At 35.2% G+C, this 20372-nt stretch overlaps 1 protein-coding gene across 2 annotated transcripts in view; it reads right to left on the bottom strand.

Annotated features, from left to right (window-relative positions):
* Window positions 1-2164: 2164 nt before the first annotated feature.
* Window positions 2165-20372, bottom strand: part of ITGA1 (integrin subunit alpha 1) — a 69875-nt gene continuing 51667 nt past the window's right edge. For both annotated transcript variants that reach the window (XM_030467925.1, XM_030467926.1), the window contains 17 exons: window positions 19359-19613; window positions 18805-18935; window positions 17621-17784; window positions 17293-17429; window positions 16179-16289; window positions 15545-15630; window positions 15213-15348; window positions 14949-15029; window positions 12284-12360; window positions 11520-11609; window positions 10361-10463; window positions 9367-9480; window positions 8758-8862; window positions 7572-7676; window positions 6603-6695; window positions 4928-5044; window positions 2165-4184 (listed from right to left, as the gene is read on the bottom strand). In XM_030467925.1, the coding sequence (XP_030323785.1) occupies window positions 4140-4184; window positions 4928-5044; window positions 6603-6695; window positions 7572-7676; window positions 8758-8862; window positions 9367-9480; window positions 10361-10463; window positions 11520-11609; window positions 12284-12360; window positions 14949-15029; window positions 15213-15348; window positions 15545-15630; window positions 16179-16289; window positions 17293-17429; window positions 17621-17784; window positions 18805-18935; window positions 19359-19613 (1950 nt within the window). In that variant the 3' untranslated portion in view covers window positions 2165-4139. The remainder of the gene's footprint in view (window positions 4185-4927; window positions 5045-6602; window positions 6696-7571; window positions 7677-8757; window positions 8863-9366; window positions 9481-10360; window positions 10464-11519; window positions 11610-12283; window positions 12361-14948; window positions 15030-15212; window positions 15349-15544; window positions 15631-16178; window positions 16290-17292; window positions 17430-17620; window positions 17785-18804; window positions 18936-19358; window positions 19614-20372) is intronic.

The raw sequence follows: 20372 nt of genomic DNA, 5'->3' as shown, positions 1-20372 counted from the left end.
ATTTGGTCAAGCATGATTTCTTTTGACTAAATCCATGCTGACTTTTCCCAGTGATATTATTTGCTTTTGTGATGATGTCGAGAATTATTTTTTCCAACATCTTACCAGGGACAGAGATGACATTAACCGGCCTGTCATTCCCTGGGTCATCCTTTTTTCTCTTTTTGAAGAATGAAGTGACATTAGCCCTCCTCCAGTTCTCAGGCACCTCTCGTATTATTCTTATGTCAATGAAATGCAAACAAACTACAAAGAAGGCTCAATAGACTTTTTTTTTTTTACTTTTTTTTTTTTTAATCAATAAAACACTTGTCATAATTTTACAGGAAAAATAAAATGCTGTATAGAAAGTTGTGATTTTCTTAAAAAGAATGCAAATTCCCTCTTGTTCCTGCTAAGGGCTGTAATTAACAGTGGCACATTCTGGTTCTCTTGCTCTGCTTTTATTTTTGAATGGGATCATAATTTATATAATTGTTAACTCAAGAAATTAAAACAATTAGACTAAGTGGAACACAATAGTGGAGTGTGACCCTAAGTCCAGCCTCACAGTGCCAAGTGAGATGAAAACCTTTGGTTGTGGTTGAAAGTGGATTCCCTTGGCTCAAGTTTGGCAACAGAGGAAAACCATCTTAAAATAACAGCACAGGTAAGTATTAAAGGGCTCAGATAAGGGGTCTGGATAGGTGAGTTCTGTCTGCAGCAAGGGTTTGCAGTATGGCCTAAGGTGACACCACACAAGTACAGGAACAAAAGCAGCAGCTCTAATGTAGATGCTGTTTTCTAAGTCTTCTAAAATTGCATGTGGGACTGTCAGCTTCTAGAATAGCCTCACACTGAAGCAGGAGTGATGGTTTAAAGCTCTTGCTCCTTTCTGGAGAAGTTCTACACTACAGAAATGTAGCTTGTCCATTCCCTCTAAGATTAACCACCTTCAGTGCTGGAGTTAGGAACTGAGCTGGGCCAAACTCCCTCCATTGCATAAGACCTGGTTCATTAAAAAATGTTCAGTTTGTTAGTTATTTGATAACAGCTTATCATATTAAAACCCTGTTGTGCCTTTTTACAGGAACAAAACAGATTACATGCTGTTCTGATATTTTTTGTGCCTAAAAAATTTCAGTGAGATGTTCCTGGTGTTTGCAACATTGCTTTCAGTAGGATTTCCTGTTATATAAAGTGAAAAGCAGTAAATACCGCTCTTGCAGTGCAGTGTGCAAAGGCTCCTATATAATTTTTATAGATAAAAATAATGATTTTATTAAGTTAGCCTATGTAAGAATAATATGCTACAGTAATATCCCCATTAAGTAATTATATTTAAATAGATACTGCAATTGAAAATCTGAAAATAGGACAACTGTGAAAAGGGAGAAAGCATCATGACAAAGAGGAAAGTAGTGTGGTTATATGAAGCTTATTACTGTTTTTACAGTGCAAAGGAAGTCTAAAAAGAATGGAACACTGATCTCAAACATACTTTGCATTGATAAAATACATATGTGTTTTTGCATAGTCTTTATGTAGGGAAATAGACTGTTCTATTGACATATTTAATCAGTTAGGCTGTTGCTTTAAAAGACATGTCATCAGAAAAGTAAAAATCTCTGGCTAACAGCTTATCATAACTAAAACATGAAACACTTAAACAAAAGAAAAGAATGCTGCATAAAAATTATGTTTGGCTTATACAATTTGTGACTAATTTTATGAAGCCAGGAAAAATGACCTCATGGTTAACAAATGGGCTGAATAAGAAATGGACGGAACATGCATTTCCTCTGCTTCCACAGACTTTGTATGTGTGCACAGGTGATTCACAATTCTTTCATAATTCTGTTCCTTCACAAAACCATAACAGGATAACAGCACTGCTACACCTTCACAGAGATACCGTGAGGAAGAACACATTTACAGTTCTGAGGCATTCAGATGCTACAGGAACAAATGTCTTTTAAACCTTTCAAACAAATCAGCAAAATCATACTTTTTCTTAAAATAAAACCTGCATCTCACATGGGATTGAAAATACCTCTGCAAATACTTATCTTCACTGTTCAGCAAATTGATTTTTTCCTTTTTTTTGAGGACTGCTTAACTTTCAGGATGAATGAAGCAGGGATTCCATCCACAAGTCCTCTACATCAGTTTTTTCTTTTGTTTAGGTCTTCCTTCTCTGCTCACAATTCATCTCACACCCCTTTGGTTTGGGCACACTGTTAGGCCTGCAGCCAGCACAGCAAGTCCGCCTGCAGACTTGGTGGCTCTGCCAGGCTCTGCTAAGCACAGCCACCCACAGTGTTCCCACAGAACGCTTTGCCCTCTCCTCTGATTCGTGCTGCTACCTTCAGCAGACTGTTGTTATGAAATAACCATCTTTCCCACAGACACAAGGAGAAATATCAGACTTAATCCTACTTGCTGCATTCACATATATCTCATCCTCTCCCAATAACTAATCTCTCTAATTAAGACTTAATAGAAAGGACTTCAATATTACACATTTCAAACAATAAAGCACCTTCTGGCACACTTAACATGCTGCACTTGCCACAATGTTCCACTCAATCTGTGGTCTCTTCTTAAAGAAAAAAACAGAAAAAAAAGAGGTCTTTTTAACATATATTATTGCTTTTAAAGCAATGCCTATAAAGGCAGTGCAAAGTTAAAACCTTTTTTCATTTCAGTGACATTTGTCAAATTTTCCTGGCTTCCTTGGTGAGGCAAAACTTAATATGACTCCTCAACATTTTCTGATCTATTGGCAATCAATATCAAGTCATCTCATGCTGGGGCAACAAAGCATGCCCACATTTTCTTCTATTAATTTTGTGTGGCTGCAACTTATGCAGGATACTCTCAAGGACTAGACACAACCCAAGAGTCCTTGGGGACCGATCCTTGTGGAAGGAAAACAAGTGCTTTAAAGAAAGAAGGAAACAGAATAGTTTAAGTAGATTGACAGAAATGTTTTGCTATCTAGATTTCAGTGTATTCACGTATAAAATTCTACTCTTTGACACAAAATAAACATTTTAAGTGCTTATTTAGTATGCAAATCCTTCACCACTTTTGAAACATTTAAGTATAAGGATGAGGTGTGATTTATAATACTTAAAAAAGGTTTCCGGTCCTGAGTTTCCATATCTGTGATTCTTTGTTAATTATAATTTTGTTCACTTTAAACTCTTCAAATTAAACAGGTTCACAATAAATTTACAGTGACAGTTTAAGAAAGCACCCCTCTGGTTACTCCAAGATATACAGCAAGAGTCAAACTCTCAGGGTACCTCTAAGCTTTCACTGCATAAAGAAGGACTTTTCAATTTGCAGACACAATTGTGCCCCGGATTATTTGAGTACAGTGTACAATCAGGTGGACTTTAATGTTTTGTGCATACATTTTTAGGCCTGCCAAAAATCTGTTTCAAGTTCAAACAGTTATGTAATTTAATAGATCAATCCTTTATGGTTCATTTGACCATAAAAAAATCTTTCTTGGAAAAGCCTGTATCCAGCTGGAAACTCTAAAACAAGCAGAAAGAGAAGTCCAAGGCATTTCAGTAATTTTCACTCAAGATTCTGCAGGTGCTTCCATCTTCTGAATTGGCATCACATCAGTTACAATACTGTATTTGGTAAATTCTCAATTTTTGCATGTTCTGTTTCACCGGCATACTGGTCTCACAGAACTGACATAAGGAGGAAGTTTTGGAAATTACATTTTTTCCTTTTGAAAAATGTAAGGTGATAAAGAAGACTGGGATTCCTACATAAAAGATGACTTGTTACATAATTTGGAATGAAGAAGGAGTCCACATACATACATATATAAAAATAGGATTACACATTTTCCATATTGAAAAACATCAGAATCTTTAAGCTCAGTCACTCTCCAAAAATGAGTAAAACAGGAAAGTATGCCCTTAAGTATCACAAAATGTAATAAGGCTTTTTATTCTTCCTTTGCATCATTTGTATGCATGAGTGCTTGATTTATTTCTTTTTGTTCTGCTTCTTTTTTATTAATGCACCAGAGTTTAAGAAACATTGTAACCACTGTATGTATAAGTTTTTGAGTTTACAGTGACATTTTTGAGGCAGACCTGAGCAAAAATTTCTGCTTTTTTTTTTTTTTTTCATTTTTGCATTTTCTTCTTTAGTGGTCTCTTGAAAAATCCCGCCTGCATAAAAGAAAAAAGTGACTATGAATTGCTCAAAGCATACAACCAGTATTGGTAGCATTCATGCTCTTAATACTATTTTAACACTTTCAGTACAGCAAAATGTGATTTAATATCCTATCACTGTAACAGACCACTGTTTTTTCCCGGAACAAAAAGGAACATGACATGACAGCAGAGCAAAGAAGTACAGTTAATATATAGAGAGTGGTTGCTGAATCATTGTTATGCTCACATGATGTCAAGGGCTAAAATGTTTATTAATATTTGGTATTCAGCTGAATAGATAAAAAAATATTTTATACTTGGCATTTTTATTTTCCTAGGAGATTATAAATATTGAATTTCATAAACTAACTTTCCGACAGAAGTATGAACTAATATTGAGGTCAGAGAAGAGTGCCCACTTGTGGCAATACTTAAACCACAGGCACAGTGTCTCTTGCACAAAGAGAAAAACTGATTATCAAAGGACACAATAATATAACATCTTTAAAAAACCCTTAATAGCACCAAAAAGGTTTTTTAACTTTTATTTTCAAAGCATACTGACAACACAGACTTCAACTGGTTAGAATGCACATTACATATCACAAAAAGTGTTATTAGTTATTTTGTCATTTCTACAAGATTTCACTTATTAGATAATGCTAATGTCTGTGGGGTACTCATTATCAGATGGGTACAACAGAGAATTTAAGCATATTCATTTGTTTTCATGAAGACAAGAACATGCAACTTACCTTCCACAAAGCAAATATAAGCAGAGCAAGAATCAAGAGTCCAGCAAAGATACTCAGGAGAATAACCCATAATGGAACTGTACCTGGTGGGAATTCTTTGGAAATCTTAATCATAGTCTGCAAAGTGTTCAGAAAGTACATATCAAATAACATGTCTAAAATATTAACAAGGCAGAGTGACTTGCATCAGTATGCAGTAATTTTCCAAGGTACCTCTTCATTGTAAATATCGGAATTCATAGGAGGAAATAGAATAAATAATCTCCAACACAAAACCTTATATTTACATATTATCTAGCAATTTTAAAGCCCATTAATTTTGTGAGTGTTGGCCCTGGTGTAAGTCAGTAGACATTTTTTTTAAGGCTAGAATACCAAAATCATCATGTGTGTATTAGGCAATTTCTTTAGTATATTCTTCATCATTCACCTCTTAAAGATGGCAGTGATTAACAAGGTTCTAAACCACTTCTAAACCTTTAAATCATTGTAAAAGGTTGTGCCGATAATAACTTGATTTTAAAACAGGGATATCTTGTGCAAACAAACTAAAATAAAGAATATTAACATTTAAATAAACTTGACCACATAGTATTTTCAGTTATTTTCAGTATTATTCAGTTATTTTAACTTAGGAATGTATTAGAGATACAAATTTATTGTTCAAAAAAGCATTGAATAGCAGAACACTAAACATTTGACTTGAAATTATGTCTTAGGGTTATTTCTGAAATTTTCCGGTTTGTAAAGGCAGCTGTCATTAAAGGCAGCAATGTCATTATTGCTGTCTGCAATTCTCTCATCTGTATTTTTGCTCCTGCATTTACTGTTAATCTAGAGAAAGAAATGTCTGGATTAAGTACTAGCCAATAGCTGAATTGTGATATCTGTATTTCCAAAAATATTTTGCAAAAGATGTAATTCACACTGGATACTCCTTTGCTCTAAATCTAGGGGGAACTGACAATAATGACACACAATAAAACTTTCACCTAAAAATATACATTGTAATAAGTAAGGCCCTGCATGTACAAAACAGGAAAGCACTGCATTAACCACTACATCTAGGAAGAAAGAGTATTTGAGGAAAAAGTAACAAATCTAGCAAAATTAAAGGCATTGCTATTTACACCTGACACCACTACTATAAAATGATATACTTGCTTATCTAAGAAAATGGCAGGGAACTTGGAAATAAAAAAGACCCTGTTTGAAACATATATCCTGTGTAATGAAGTGAAAAGAAATAATAAAGAAATACTAAAGAAAATATAATGCCTAGAGTAAGATCACTTCTAAATGATCCACAACTTTTCAGATCCTTAAGATCACTTCTAAATGACCCACAACAACTTTTCAGATCCTATTGATTCCATAAAAGAATATTAATTGTGCTTCTAATTTTCATAGACTCAGGCAGCCTTTATACTGCTGCAGGCAGAAATATTTCAGGTATTACCTTTTCTTATCCAAGTACATTGGTGGGTAATGGGATTTTGGTATCATCACCTGACTAATACTGACATTTCTACTGCAATATGAAATAGCTTACTTTTATTTAGGATATGATAATGAGTTACTAAAGGTAACAGTTGGTTCCCTGGAATGAAAATGAATGATTCAGTAGCAAAATAAATCCTGTGAAGTGTTAACCTAGGAATTATCATGTTCATACCTCCAGTTTTTGATGGTCATTTCTCAAAATCAGTGATGAGTTCTCACTCCTAAGTAGTGCTTTCACAACAAGGGTTAAGCTGTGAATACTTGCCTGAAAGAAGAGAGAAATGGGTACGTTTTATCATTAGGTATTGAAGTATAAAGCTTTGTAGAAATGAGAAGGGTTGGAAGACAACAATGCTAAAATATTGGAAGATGCTGAAAGATGTGGGAGTCATTGAAGCTGCTCATGAATATCACCCTCATCACACACAGGAATGCAGCTTTGGAAGAGTATAGAGCAGAGATTTCAAAGAAATATTAATTAGTCCAACAATTAGTCCAGAATATTAATATGACCACAGAGACATGTTTGGACTTTCAAAAATTCTGCTAAATCACTCCTACTGTCCTGTCATTTTCAAGATCAAAACCAGACATAAACAAGTAACTCAGCATCAGAAATTTATCAGCTGAGCAAAATGGATCACAGCTTAGTGAAACCATCAGACAATACAAAGGTATTCTTTCAGGTTGACTCTCCTCTGCTCTATTTAATGAAAAAATCCTTTCCAGTGAATCTTTAAAACCTCATTAAAAATTATATGCTTCTCTGTAGCCCTCCTTACATCTGCTGAAATAGAATTTATAGATGCATAAGTAACTATAAAAAAAAAATAAGACGATAAATACAAATTAAGTAAGAGGTGCCTTACCATGCTTTTAAATTCCTTCCAAGTTCTTACTTAGCAGGAGTAAGTATCTTTAAGTAGTAAGAGTAAGGCTACTTTAAGTATCCCTGAAGTCCTTTAAGGATAGTAAAAACTTAGTTTTGAGGAAATTTTAAAATAGAAAGAGATGTTATTTCAAATACTAGAAGATGTCAGAGACTTAAGAGTTGAAGGAAATAGTTTTAATATACATTATAAATATTTCATGAAGTTTCTCAAACCCAAGAGTATTCTGAATACAAATGGAATGTACTTACTTTTATGATGGTAGGTTTCCACACTCTTAGTGAAACATTCACTTGATATACATCAGATGGGACCAGGGCACAGTTTATGGATGCACAGCTGTATGTATCACAGTCCTGTTTAAAAGGTACCGGAATGAATTAATAAGAAGAGTCTTGTTCTATAAAAGCATGTAAACTACTACAAATACTAATCATAGCTTTGCTGACAACAATTCTAGACTGGGGCTTTTTATGTAAAAATTATATTGCATTATACAAAATGAGCTGAGATATTCATGCTGTAGTAGAATAGACTCAGTTTTTGCAGGCTCAGTCAGCCTTGAGCCCCTGTTATTACAGGTAGACTGCAAAAGGCCTCAACAAAACTCCTGAAGGAGGCATAGCCTGTAACAGCAAGTACTTTTTCTGCCAACACAGCTATAGCTTCTCTGCAGTGTTTCCTGATCCATTCAAACCCTTTTAAGCAGGGCAGGATGGGTGTGTGAACATTTAAGTATCTCTACTTCTCAGTATTGCTAGATGGGAGAGCAGTGGAATTACCTTCAACACTTTGGAAACATTTGTTTAGCCTAGACCTTTATCACTTATGTCAAGGACTATAATAAGCAGGGCAAATACTCTTCTCATGGTTTTATTTGCAAAAACTCAACTTGTATCTCTATGTGGAGGAGGTAGCAAGACAGTTTTGCCCCTGGCATGACAACATAACTACTGCAGCAAAACTGCTTTGGAATTCTTCCATCTAAATGTGGGACACTAATCCTTTCCATATAGGATCATCAATTACATTTCTACCACTTGCAGAAAAAATCTGTCAGACCAGAGTGCTAGCATTTAGAAGTATATTCAGCTGGATCTCTAAAAGGGCCTTTGAAATATTACTCTTCATTAATTACAGAGGAGATACAGAAAGGGAAGATTTATTCAGCTGTTAAATGTGCTACTGTTATTTACATATGTGCCAAATTAAAAAAAACAAAGCAATAAACCCCCCAAATTCATTCCCACATACACGGTTATATAGAAATAAAAATATAGATAGCTTATATAATGATTGTTCTTCAGGCTACTAAACAAAGTGGGTTTCCATAGCATACAGTTTCAGAGACACTTTTACATATTAATTGCAGAAGTACTTAGCTCAAAGAGCCAGGTTAATATCAGGGATGAATATACATATTCTATGTATGCTTACCATAATTGTATCCTTTGTAGGTTCTCTTATTTTTGTCAACACAAATGGTTTCCCAGTGCTGATCTTGAAAGGATCTACAGGGTAACTGCTTTGGCAGATGGCATTCTGTTAGTAGAAATACAAGTATTACTCTTATCTGAATATCCAATCTATCATAAAAAATGCCCCAGAAACAAGCCAGCATTAAAAATCCTGCATATTACAAAAGTGCAGAATGTGAAATTCAGATAACGTAAGTATAGAAGCATCATTATTCAAACAACAAATGAGCTTTTCATGAGCTCATTTAAAGTAAATTCTATCCAGCTACTTAAACATCCATAGAGGCAAACAAGAGCTTTATGCAAGATGATTACTCTGTGAACCAGCCAGTTTGCTACTAAAGGAGATACAGAGCTTTTGCACATGAATCCACAGAGGTTCTTCACTTCCAAGCAGACAGGAAGGTTTAGTGTGGGATTCGGGACCCCTTGTTGCTGTGCCCAGGAAGGGAGACTGAGTGCTGGAGTACTTCTAGACCTTGAAGTAGGATGTAATCCCATTTTGCAGTTTCTTATAACAAACATTTCAGATTTAAATTAATCATAAAAATTCAAATTTCTAGCTTACTTGGGAATGTGACAATGCAGTAAGATAGAGAAGAGTGTTCTTGGCTGCTGTTATATTGGGGAATAAGATCTTCAGTGTGAGGTTTGGCATTGGGAAGTGTTCACCTTTTTCAATCTACAAAAAAAAAAATAAATTAATTAGTAGTTTCTTTATTGTATTGGTATTTTATAGTGATTGTTTCCTTTCCTGTGTTTTTCTTTTCTTCTGTATTTTTTTAACATTTCATTCAGTTATACAAAAAGTAGAATTATGAATTCTTGCCTTTTGAAATATTTTGAAATGAGATTAATAATGTATTTCGTGTGTTTAAAGATTACTGGACTTGAAATTTTAGAATATAAAAGTAGTTGAGTAAAACACTGTAGATGGACTAAAAAATAGAAAAAAAAAACCTTTGCCAATGCTATTTAGTGAAAACAGAAGTTACAGCTAGAAGGCTAGAAGCTGATTCAGAGACTTGTGTCCTTTGTATATTGGGTCTTTGTCAGCTTTGGATTTGGCACTGGAAACAAAGATGATCTCAAGATAACTGAATTCAGACCTACTGCAACTTGAGGCTGGACTTCTAGTCCATTAAATAATTTTCCCAAATTAATTTAGGTTGCAGTATTCATTTCATTAGGAATAAAATATTCTTGAAGCATGGCATTTGTATTTTTCATACTGACTGGATTTTGTAAGTATCTGTTCTAAACTTCAATGAACGTAGGTAAAATTCTCATTTACCAGGACATGCTCTCTATCTCCTTCTGAGATCAACAGCTCTAAACCTGATCAGACTCCTCTGCAGGGGTGGACCACCCTGAGAACCTTTGACTCACCTTATTCTGAAGCAGGCAAGAAAAAGGTGTTAAACACAAAATACCCAATGTTGAAGGTTTAACATAGTGAATAACTGCTATTTAAATAATAGGCTGTAACATCAAGTAGTTCAAACAAATTGGAAAAAAAATGAAGCCAGTGCCTATATCATACAATTTTAATTGTTTCTTACCCTATAATGTAGAGTAACTTCATCTCCAATCTGCTCAGTTGTGTTAATAGCACTAGGAACTGTATCATTTGGTGAAATTATAATGTGGTGTTCTTTGAAAACACTGTGGATAAAAAACCAAACCAAATAAAAAAAAAAACCAAAACACAAAACCTCCAATAAACACATGGAATTCATGAAACTAGCAGTTAATAATATAGGAATTTTGATTATTTCATGAATCCTACAGAACTAGGTCTTGCAATTAAGAGTGTACTGCTACTTCCACTGATGTTCAACTTATCCATTCTCTGTGCCGTACTTGTTTTCATGAGTATATGTTCAATGTTTTATTCAGTTAAAGCTACAAACTGATCAAATACTTTTCCCAAAAATAATATATCAGGGATTGGTTTTATTTGTTGTATTTAGCTGTAGATTTATCTTGGATATTTATACATGAAAAAGGCAGAGTCCTATAAAAGACAGAACCAAGTAAAACAGAAAAAACCCACCATGTTCTAAATTCAGCCTTATTCTTTATGAGACAAAAAAAAAAAAAAAAAAACAAAGCTGGATTTGGAACATGAAATGCCTCCAAAATTGATTTGATTTGATTATTTACACCTGCACACCACTCAAAGTAGTCTACTGGTAATAGAGTATTTTTCAGGGGTGGAATTTAAAGTCCTAGCTATTTCTGAAAATAAAGTATACTACCAGACCTGTATTCAAGTGTGTGTTAGAACTGAAAAAAAAAAATCTCATGAGAATCTAAAATTATAGGTTATTTTTTGAGGCTGAAAAACAAACACTACACCATAAAATATTGTAGTTATACAAACTAATGGTCATCAGGAAACTGGAAGCATTTGCTTTCCTATGTACCTGAAATACTTTTGAATAAATAGAGCAAAGTACAAGAAACAACAAAAGCTGCTGTTGTACTTGCAAACTGCAGATCAAATTTAAATAGATAAAATGGAGATGCAGCAAGATAGGGACAGTAATTACTCCATTTCATGTAATTGCTCTTTTCAATGTACTTCCTGTTCATGAACCTAGAAACTGTCATCTCTAGATCCTGAGCAAAGCTCATCAACAAAGCAACACTATAATCTCTTTGAACACCTGCTCTTTTACCATGCTAGTATATGAAAGTCCAGAGAAGCATCGATACCTTACAAATATTAATCCTACTTCATATTTTACTGGAATTGTAACATGTCCTCTGTTGTCACTCAAGGTCTCAGGTGGTTCTTCACTGTCACTAAAATAAAATAACATATACCACTCAGATAAGACTGTGCAGACACAAAATGACTACTCAGTGGGAAAAGATCTTGAAAACCTGAAGTATCTACAGCCCTGGGCATCAGAACAAACTATTAACTTCCAGTTGGTTACTATCTCTGAAAATTAAATTAAAAACATTGTTTCCAGTATCTAAAAGATGAAGTCCTGCCCCAGTCCCAAGCTCAGAGATGTGTTTTTGTTAAAACTGCAGACTGCAGTTAACTGAGTGAAAATGGACCAAGGGCCACTACTGTCGTGCTGTCCCTGGATTTTACAGGGAAAGCAAACACTGAGGCCAAATGCGTTCCTTCATTAGAGACAACTTCTGCAATGCTCTTGCTCTTCGAAGGCCAGACATTTTTTGCTTAGCATAAAATGTGATTCTGTAAGAGAATAAACATTTTTCTGAAGGTAAAACTACTGGAAATTATGACTCATTTGTGACTCTAGAAGTCTAGAGATAAACAGCTATTTATTTAGTCCACTCAGTCCACTTCTGGACTGATTCACATCTGTAAAGCTGCCAGCTCTACAGATTGTTCAGCCTTCTAAGTTCAGAAAATTTGTCCTTGTTTTACTATGTAACACAAAGCTGTAGAGCATTCTAAGGGAAAAAAAAATCGCAAACAAGTAATGATTGCAACTGACCTTGTTGCATATACATGAATTGTGGCATTTTCCAGGAGATATGATGCATTGAATTGGAATGATATTTTGAAGGAAATCTGTTTGGAGAAATACATTAATAATTTAAAATTAAAGAAATAAATAAAAGAAAAGAAGACATAAAAGCCCCTGAATAACATTTTATCTGGTTTTAAAAGAGAAAAATTTTTGCTACATTTATCTATGGAGCTTTTATTCACATTTTAACACTTTTTTTTCTGAATTAACACACTTTTTTATATTTGTTTCAACCAATAATTTTCCACATTGAGAAGACTCAGAAAAAATTATTACATAGTATATTAGAAATAAATAGTGAAGTAATTCGTAATAGAACCCAACTGTACTTGTCAACTTCTAGTGAGAAAGAAATAAAGCCTAAGTCTTAGCAATTAAAATCTGTCTATAGAAGACAGCTGGAATCTCAATATATAGTAAACCACCTAAAATACAAAATAGAAATTTTTACCATGTAAATAAATAACTACAGAGTGTCACAAAAATTCACTACTCATTATAACATGGCATATGAATCACAATCTGGCACTGCATAAATTGGGAACACTGCCTTAAACATGAGGGTAATTTCACATGAAGCAAAAGTTTTACTATGTGTTTACTTTGCAGGATTTACTTTCCAGACCTTTATTTTTCCTACTTGTACAAGTCTTTATTACAAAGTGACCTAAACAAAGTGATCTTAGATATTTTTTCATATGAAAATTATAAAAATTTAAAAAAGAATGTCAGAAAAAGGCTTTAAAAAAGAATGTGCTGGGGATGCTTATCAGTAAATCCAAGATTAATTAATTTCTGAATGCAAAGGAGAGTATGAAATTTCTAAATTTAGGGATCTACTACTACAGACAAACTAACAATAAAAGCATGAAATCAAAATGTGAAAAATACGGTAAAGTTGGGAATGGAGAACTGTAGACACTTGCATTGGGTAGTATGCTTATTTGTCTGCAAGAATGTAAAAGCTGACTTGATTCCAACAAGTTCTTGACATGAGTTGGAACATGTATGTGGAAGGACATGTAAGAGGACATCTATCTTGATCTACCCTCTGTTATGCATCTGTAACACAGACCTGATATGACAGAGTCAAGAAACAGGAAAGAAAGACAGTTGCATACAATAGCTATTTCCCCATCCGATGTCAGAATGATTTATGTGAGGCTTAGATACATATTTCCAAAGGCTTAGTTTAGCTAAAACTCCCTGCCTATTCCAGCAGGAGATAAAGACTTATCACTAGACCTGTTCAAGCTGGACTGTTTGCTGAAGGGGGTCCCTCACTCCGCACTGAGTAGAGGTTAAGTCTGGATACCTGGCTTTGGCAGATCCAAGTTAGCACTTCCATCTGTGACAGTCCTCTCATCTCACTGAGAGGGATTTCGCCTCAAAAGGAAAATTTTAAAGTGAATAGCTCTGGGCAAGGTGGAGAGAGATGCTAATGTACCAAGCCTGGCCAGAGCTGAGCAGGGGCTGTTGCTCTGAAAGAGGTCAGAACTCCCAGCTGGGGGGACACCCCTTTTCTGAGGGCCTGCAATGCTGGGACCTCCCTTCAGGCACAAGTACCCTGGCCAGGGTGGGGGAAGCCACCTTGATTGTACTGATGCTGATGTACCTGGCTGAGGGGGCTGGAATGGAGCGGGGAGTGGCGCCTGGGAAGAGATAAGAGCTGATGGCTGTGTGAAGATGACAGCCAGTTCCCTCCAGAAGAACCTGTCTGCAATGGCTCTGGCTTGAGTGGGGAGACACCTTGGTTGTTCAGGTGCTAATGAACCTGGCTTCTGCAGCAGCTGACTGGCAGCTGAACCAAAAGGAACCCAGGGGTATATATGGCTGTCCATGCTGTGGCTGTGTGGTCATCTCTTGACCCACCATCTCACATTGGGCCCTGCCCAGGATCAGCACCATCTTGAGGAAACTCGCTGGGCAGCCGGGCCCTGGGAGTGACTCTCTCACTCTGATTCTCTCATTTTTTCTTCCCACTTTCTTACTCTTTTTTTTTATCTCCCATTTATCTTTCTCTCTCACTCTCTCTCTCTCTTATATCTTCTCTTTTTCGTCTCTCCCTCTTTTGCCTGGTTCTTTTATTCACTTGTGCCAGTTGTTAAATAAAAGCTTATGCTTTGTTCCAACCTTTGGGTGGACTTTGTTCTTGCGGATCCAAAACAAAATAAATTTTAATGTTACGCCAGACCATAGCCCCACATACCAGATTATTCCCTTTCCAACCAACTGACTAAATGTTATATATAAAGTAATTAAAGTCATAGGCTCTCCAACCTGTCTAAAGCCACAGAATCTAATATGCTCTCCATATAGTCCAAACAATATCCTCTACATCTGAGATGGATTCTTCCAGCCAGGTGTGCCACTTGCCTTCTACACAGTGTCAAGGATGTCAATATGCACCAGTTGCCTGCTCACGTACCACAGAGGATGGCCCAGGTGCTGAAGATGGGTTACTGCCCTTCCTGGACCAGAACAGTTCATGTCAAGGGTAGCTTGGGAAACATGCATGGATAGTTTTGTTGTGAACACAACAGAATGGAAATTCAGAGGTGATAGGGACTCCCTTAGCTTTAGAGCAACACCAAACAAGAAAAAAATTGCATGCAGGGGGACTTTTTACCTCTTCTGCAGGTTTTAGAAATGGATATCCCACTTTACAAGTGATGTTGTGATTAGATTCACAGCTATCTTTCTGTATATCCTAAAGGAAAAAGAAAGTGAAATAATGACCTTGTGCAAACTCTTTAAATTCTGAATAAGGAATCTCTTCCAGTCAACTGAGATGATGCCAGAGCAATGAAATTCAGGCTTAATTAAAAGGCTTCCTCAGATTTCTCTATTAATACAGTTTATGACAAATGCAATAATATGAAAAAAATCCTACCTCAATGCCAGAAAAAATAATATTTGGAGAATATCGAACCAAAACTCTGGTATTGTAAGCACTGTCTTTTTTGTTCTTCACAGAGAGCTGGATAGTGAATTTATCATTGCGTGTCTTTACAATGAATGGAGAAGAACTATAAAATAAAGTAAGAATGTTAGAGATCTTAAGATTTGAATTTTTTTTTTAACATAAAGTGGAACTTCAACAGTTCCCAGACTATATTGGTTCTGATTTGCAAATTATGCTGCAGCATTTTCACATTTGACCACAGAATTGACATAGAAATTTTGTACAGATATCAAGTGATTCAGTAAACCCAGTGTAGTTACCTGTCTCCAGCTATGCTTGCTTTTACTTTCAGAACAAGATCTGAAATGCATTTATTTTTTGCTCCACAATCTTTGGTGAAAGGAATCTGCAACAATAGTATTTTTATTCTCAATTTTGTTAGATTTATTATTAAAATTAAATATTTGCATTTAATTAAACGTAATTTTATATAAGGTGTTCTGTTTGGTACTCATAGAAGTCTTCCTAATATTCATCTAAAAATGCCAACCTCCTGTAAAATGCACAGGTGAAAAATAAGCTTTCTATTCATACCCATCTAAGTGATTCACACAGATTAGAAGAAAAGGCAGTAGTAGACTTATAATCTATGCCAAACACCATGAAAATATACGACTAACATTCCCCTGCTCTATTTATGTAAAAAATGACAATAAAATTGCATGTAATCTCTTCTGCCTTCAGTTAAGTCTGAACAGCTTTGAAACCTCAGTCTGGTTCACAAGTTCACTGAATCAAGCTTTTCATTTCTGAAAACTCATTTAGAGGAAACACATTCTGGACAGGCTCAGCAATCCTCCTTCTTTAGCCAATTTATGCACAACATTTTAGCTCTTGTGTGGGCTACAGATTTAGCTGTAAATATTTTATTAATACAGAATCTTGCTGACTTACATATTCAGATACTGAATTTGGCAGATTGCTGTCAAGAACAGGTCCACTCTCTGGATCAGAAAAATTGAATTCCAGCAAAACCTTTACAGAGTCCTGAAAGTCAGGCTTATCCTAGAACATAAAGAAAACAAAACTGCTCTTATGGACATTTACTTAAATGTCTGTGGAGGTTAAAATACCCAAACAATGCTGAGGTAAAGTATTTTTCAATCACACTGTCTCCATTCTGGCTAGAGAAGCATTTGAATGCTTGCAGTTGATGAGAAAGCATTTAATGTGCAACCCAGTCCTTATAAATATATACTAATATTTTTGTGTATCTCATCATAAAAATGTCGCATAGCCTAAGCATATTTAACACAGTTTCATTTAACAGTGCATCAGAACATTCAACTCATACACTTTCCTCTTTTACTTTTGCTTAATGGCTCAATAAGTAACACCTTGTGTGAATTCAAAATCTGGGCTGCTGTTAAGAGATGCATTGCATACTCAAGAAAATTCTGGGCATCATTTATCATTAGTTTGGAATTATGATACAACTGTGAAGTCACTAGACATTTTAAATGTGGGTATCTTATAATATTCCATTCACTCTGCACCTTTTTTATGATCTGCACAATTTCAGACTCACTGCTTCTAATTATATTTTTGTTTTTCAATGTGTAAGTATTCTCTACCCCAAACTTAATTTTCAAATTTCCAAATTATATTTTAGTAGGAGGAATTGCACAAGGAATTGCACTACGAATTTCACTAGGAATTGCACTAATTGCTCGGCTTCCAGCTCACATTCTCCTTGCTGAGTTTCTAATGCACCTTAACTGCTAACCACTCCAGTGTTAGCTAACTTCTAACACTTGATTCGTCTAAGTGTTATGATCTTTCCTAAGACAGATGAAAATCAAGAGACAAAGGCCTTGTACCTATAAGTAAATGGTTTATATCCATATATACACAAATATATAAATCCTAACTAGAAAACTAATTTAATGTGCACTTCTTGGAGATTAATTCTGGACACAGATTTTGTTGTCCAATTTACAGTTAATGGAATACATTGACTTAATTATAATATTAGTGTGAGAAAAGACACTTTAAATGATTTACTTGCCAACATGTAGAAGTTATGTTTAATACATTCGGACCCTTTGACAGTTATATTTTTTTGCATTTTCCTTTCATGACTTTCCATGAACAAGCTTCGAGATATTTGTCTTTGTGAGTCAAGAGTAATCCAATATTGCAGATCTGCAAAGGAAGTTAAGGTTGGTATTATGAACCAATTTACCTCTACACGTTCTTTTTCCCCCCAGTACCTTCAATGCATTTTGAACAGAGAATTTAGAAGAGTGTGCATTCCATTTTTGGAGAAATAATACAAAGCAAGTGTAGCAGTTTTATAGCGTGAAGCTTCATTTGTTCAGAGTTTATCTACTTACTGGATTCTAATGTATCTTCCTTTGACTTTAGTCTGGTCTTAAAACAAATTGTGGAACTTATGCATATTGTTTTCCTTATGTTTATCTGGCAATTTTGCTGTTGGATATTGATGCTTTTGGGTGTAAATTGCATGGAAACATTTACTTCAGCCACATCACGAGACCTTAACAAAAACACACAGAAAGAAAGTGACTTGAAAATAATAGCAACAATATTTTTTTACCTTATGAGTGAACTTACAAAATGTGCAGCATTAAACATTAATTTATATACATATGTGGTACTCTAGACAAGCAATACACCCTATGTATAGTGTCAATGTACAAAAATTGCAGAGAAAATAGTTACAGAGTTTCCTTGTGGTTTTATGTTTGTTTCAGAAAGACAAACTAGCAGATAAAAGACAGAAGGGCAGATTGATGATGGCAACAAGACCTGACAAATTTAATCACCTATCAGGTGGGTTAGGTGGAACATCAGAACAAGGACAGGAAGCAAGGAATTATCTTACCAGAGAGAGATAAAATTTTAGTTGTATTTTAGAAATGAGGGGTTACCTGTCACATTTTTTTACTCCTCTTGCTGGTAAGTTTTCTCCCTTAAAAAATATTGCTCATATTCCATCTGAATAATGTTTTGTTTGTTTGTTTGGTCGGTTGGTTTTGTTTGTTTGTTTTTGTTAAAGAAAAGGAATTAACTGATAATGAGAAAGTTTAGTTATATTTTTCCAGTATTTTCTGTAGGGAGGCTTAACTAGAGTTTTCCTATTAGAAAGCCAAATGAGTTTTCCTAATGATAGCTTTATATTTCAAACTGTCACTGATGTTGCTAACAAGTAATATGCAATATAATGTGAAAAAGAGAACACTTAGGGGTTTTTTTCTGTTTTACTTAGTGTCACAAGTGGAATCAGTTTCTATTCTGAATATGTTCTAGGAGGACAAAGTCTTCATAAGAGGCTAACAAGGTTTCTAAAACCTTCCTATAATTAATACTGCTATCCATTGATTTATACTCCTTACTCCAGACAGAAACAAAAATATGAAAATTCATATCCAGTGTCAAGGCATGAGATGAAACCAGTATCCTCACAACAGTAAAAATAGTAGTGTCTGCAAGCTACATGGGTATTCCAAGACAAATGGTTATTTTCAGGCCCTATGGCCACTGTGAGTATTCGTACCAGAAGAGGGCAGCCCCACCAAGGCCTCCAATGGTGACATCAATCAGCCCATCATCATTTAAATCCATTTCTCCATGCACAGACTGGCCAAAAAATTTCACTTTTTCCCCATCTCCACCTGATGCAATACGCTGTGAAAAACATTAAGAGTTTTATGCAGTGCGTGTTGAAAGATTTTATAAGAACATTCAAGATGCATTTCTTGGCTGTTAGATGGCTTTTAGACTTTTCAAAGATACTAAATTCTCATTACAATGCTAAGACTGACTATGGTGATGAACACACTATAAATTTTCAGCATTGCAAAATATCTACTTTTTTGACTGTACAGAACAATTTAGAAGTTTTGTAATTAAAACATGCCAAATATTTTCTAATATCATTAAAATAAAATTTAGTTGAATCAAACTAACTTTAAAAGTACAGAGCATTTTAAAAAACAGACAGTCAAGTCAGGTGAACTCACGGATTTATTTTGTTATGAAGACACAGGAAAACAGGATTTGTTCTATATGCACTTAGTGGCTGCCAATCTGCAAAGTTCTAATTCATACCTGTGAATATTTTTTACTGATTGTGTTGCCATGGCCATGATAAATATAAACAGCTCCCCGGTGATCATCCTCTAAGGGAGACCCTATTACAATGTCATTATATCCATCAAGGTTGAGATCCTTCACTGCAGCAATCGCAGTCCCGAAGCGTGCACCGCAAGGCTCATTCTTAAGAACTTTGCAGGTGTCCTGTTTGATGGCCGAACAGCATGTTTGCTTTATAGGTTCAAGACTCATCTGATAGTCAAACTTTGTCTGCGAAAGAACAGATTTAGAGTTTGTGGATTTTGATCAGCAGTTTAGCAATGCAGCCTTCTAAGAGGTCCCGTCCAAAAAAATATTAATTTTGAAACAATGAAACAATTACATCCTATTTCTAGTGACCAAGTGCACTGTAGAAACTGTGATTCTGTAACTGTAATTCAAATGTTCTTTCTGAGCAGTGCATGGGAAACACATTCTTGCTCTCTTCCTGTGCCTAGATGCTTCTGAGTAGTTCTTGAAGATAGAGCTTCATAGAAAAGTATAGCAACATACCTGTATTTGCATGTTATTGTAAGTAAACCACTTAATTATTAAGATATTATAAGGAGTTCTTCTAAAGAAATTATCTTAATTTGAAAATTAAGCCAGTTTTCTGATGAAAAAACATTTTTCCAGAAGAAAATACAGCAATTCTCTTACATAGATTGAGTTCTGCCCTTAGTAGACACATACTTCTTGACCTAACATATATAGTCTGCTGGTCCAGTCCAAACAGACATGCACCCTAGGCTACAAACACACTTACAGTATGGTTTATAATCAATCGTCACAAGAGATTTGCTCCAGGATTCCCATGTTAGAGATTAACTGCAACAAGCAGTTGCTTCATCTCCTTTATCTGGAGATGCATAAAAGGAAGCAAAGAAAAAACAAATTTCGAACCCTCACATTACTGGAGGACATGGAATTTTTGTTTCAGTGCCAACTCTATCCACCAGAAATGTGTTGTTAGCAACATGCCAGTAGAAA

This window comes from Calypte anna, chromosome Z (genome assembly GCF_003957555.1).
Source record: "Calypte anna isolate BGI_N300 chromosome Z, bCalAnn1_v1.p, whole genome shotgun sequence".
NCBI classification, from domain to species: Eukaryota; Metazoa; Chordata; class Aves; order Apodiformes; family Trochilidae; genus Calypte; species Calypte anna.
The sequence above is the reverse complement of the archived record's forward strand: the minus strand, read 5'-3'. Positions and strand labels throughout refer to the sequence as shown.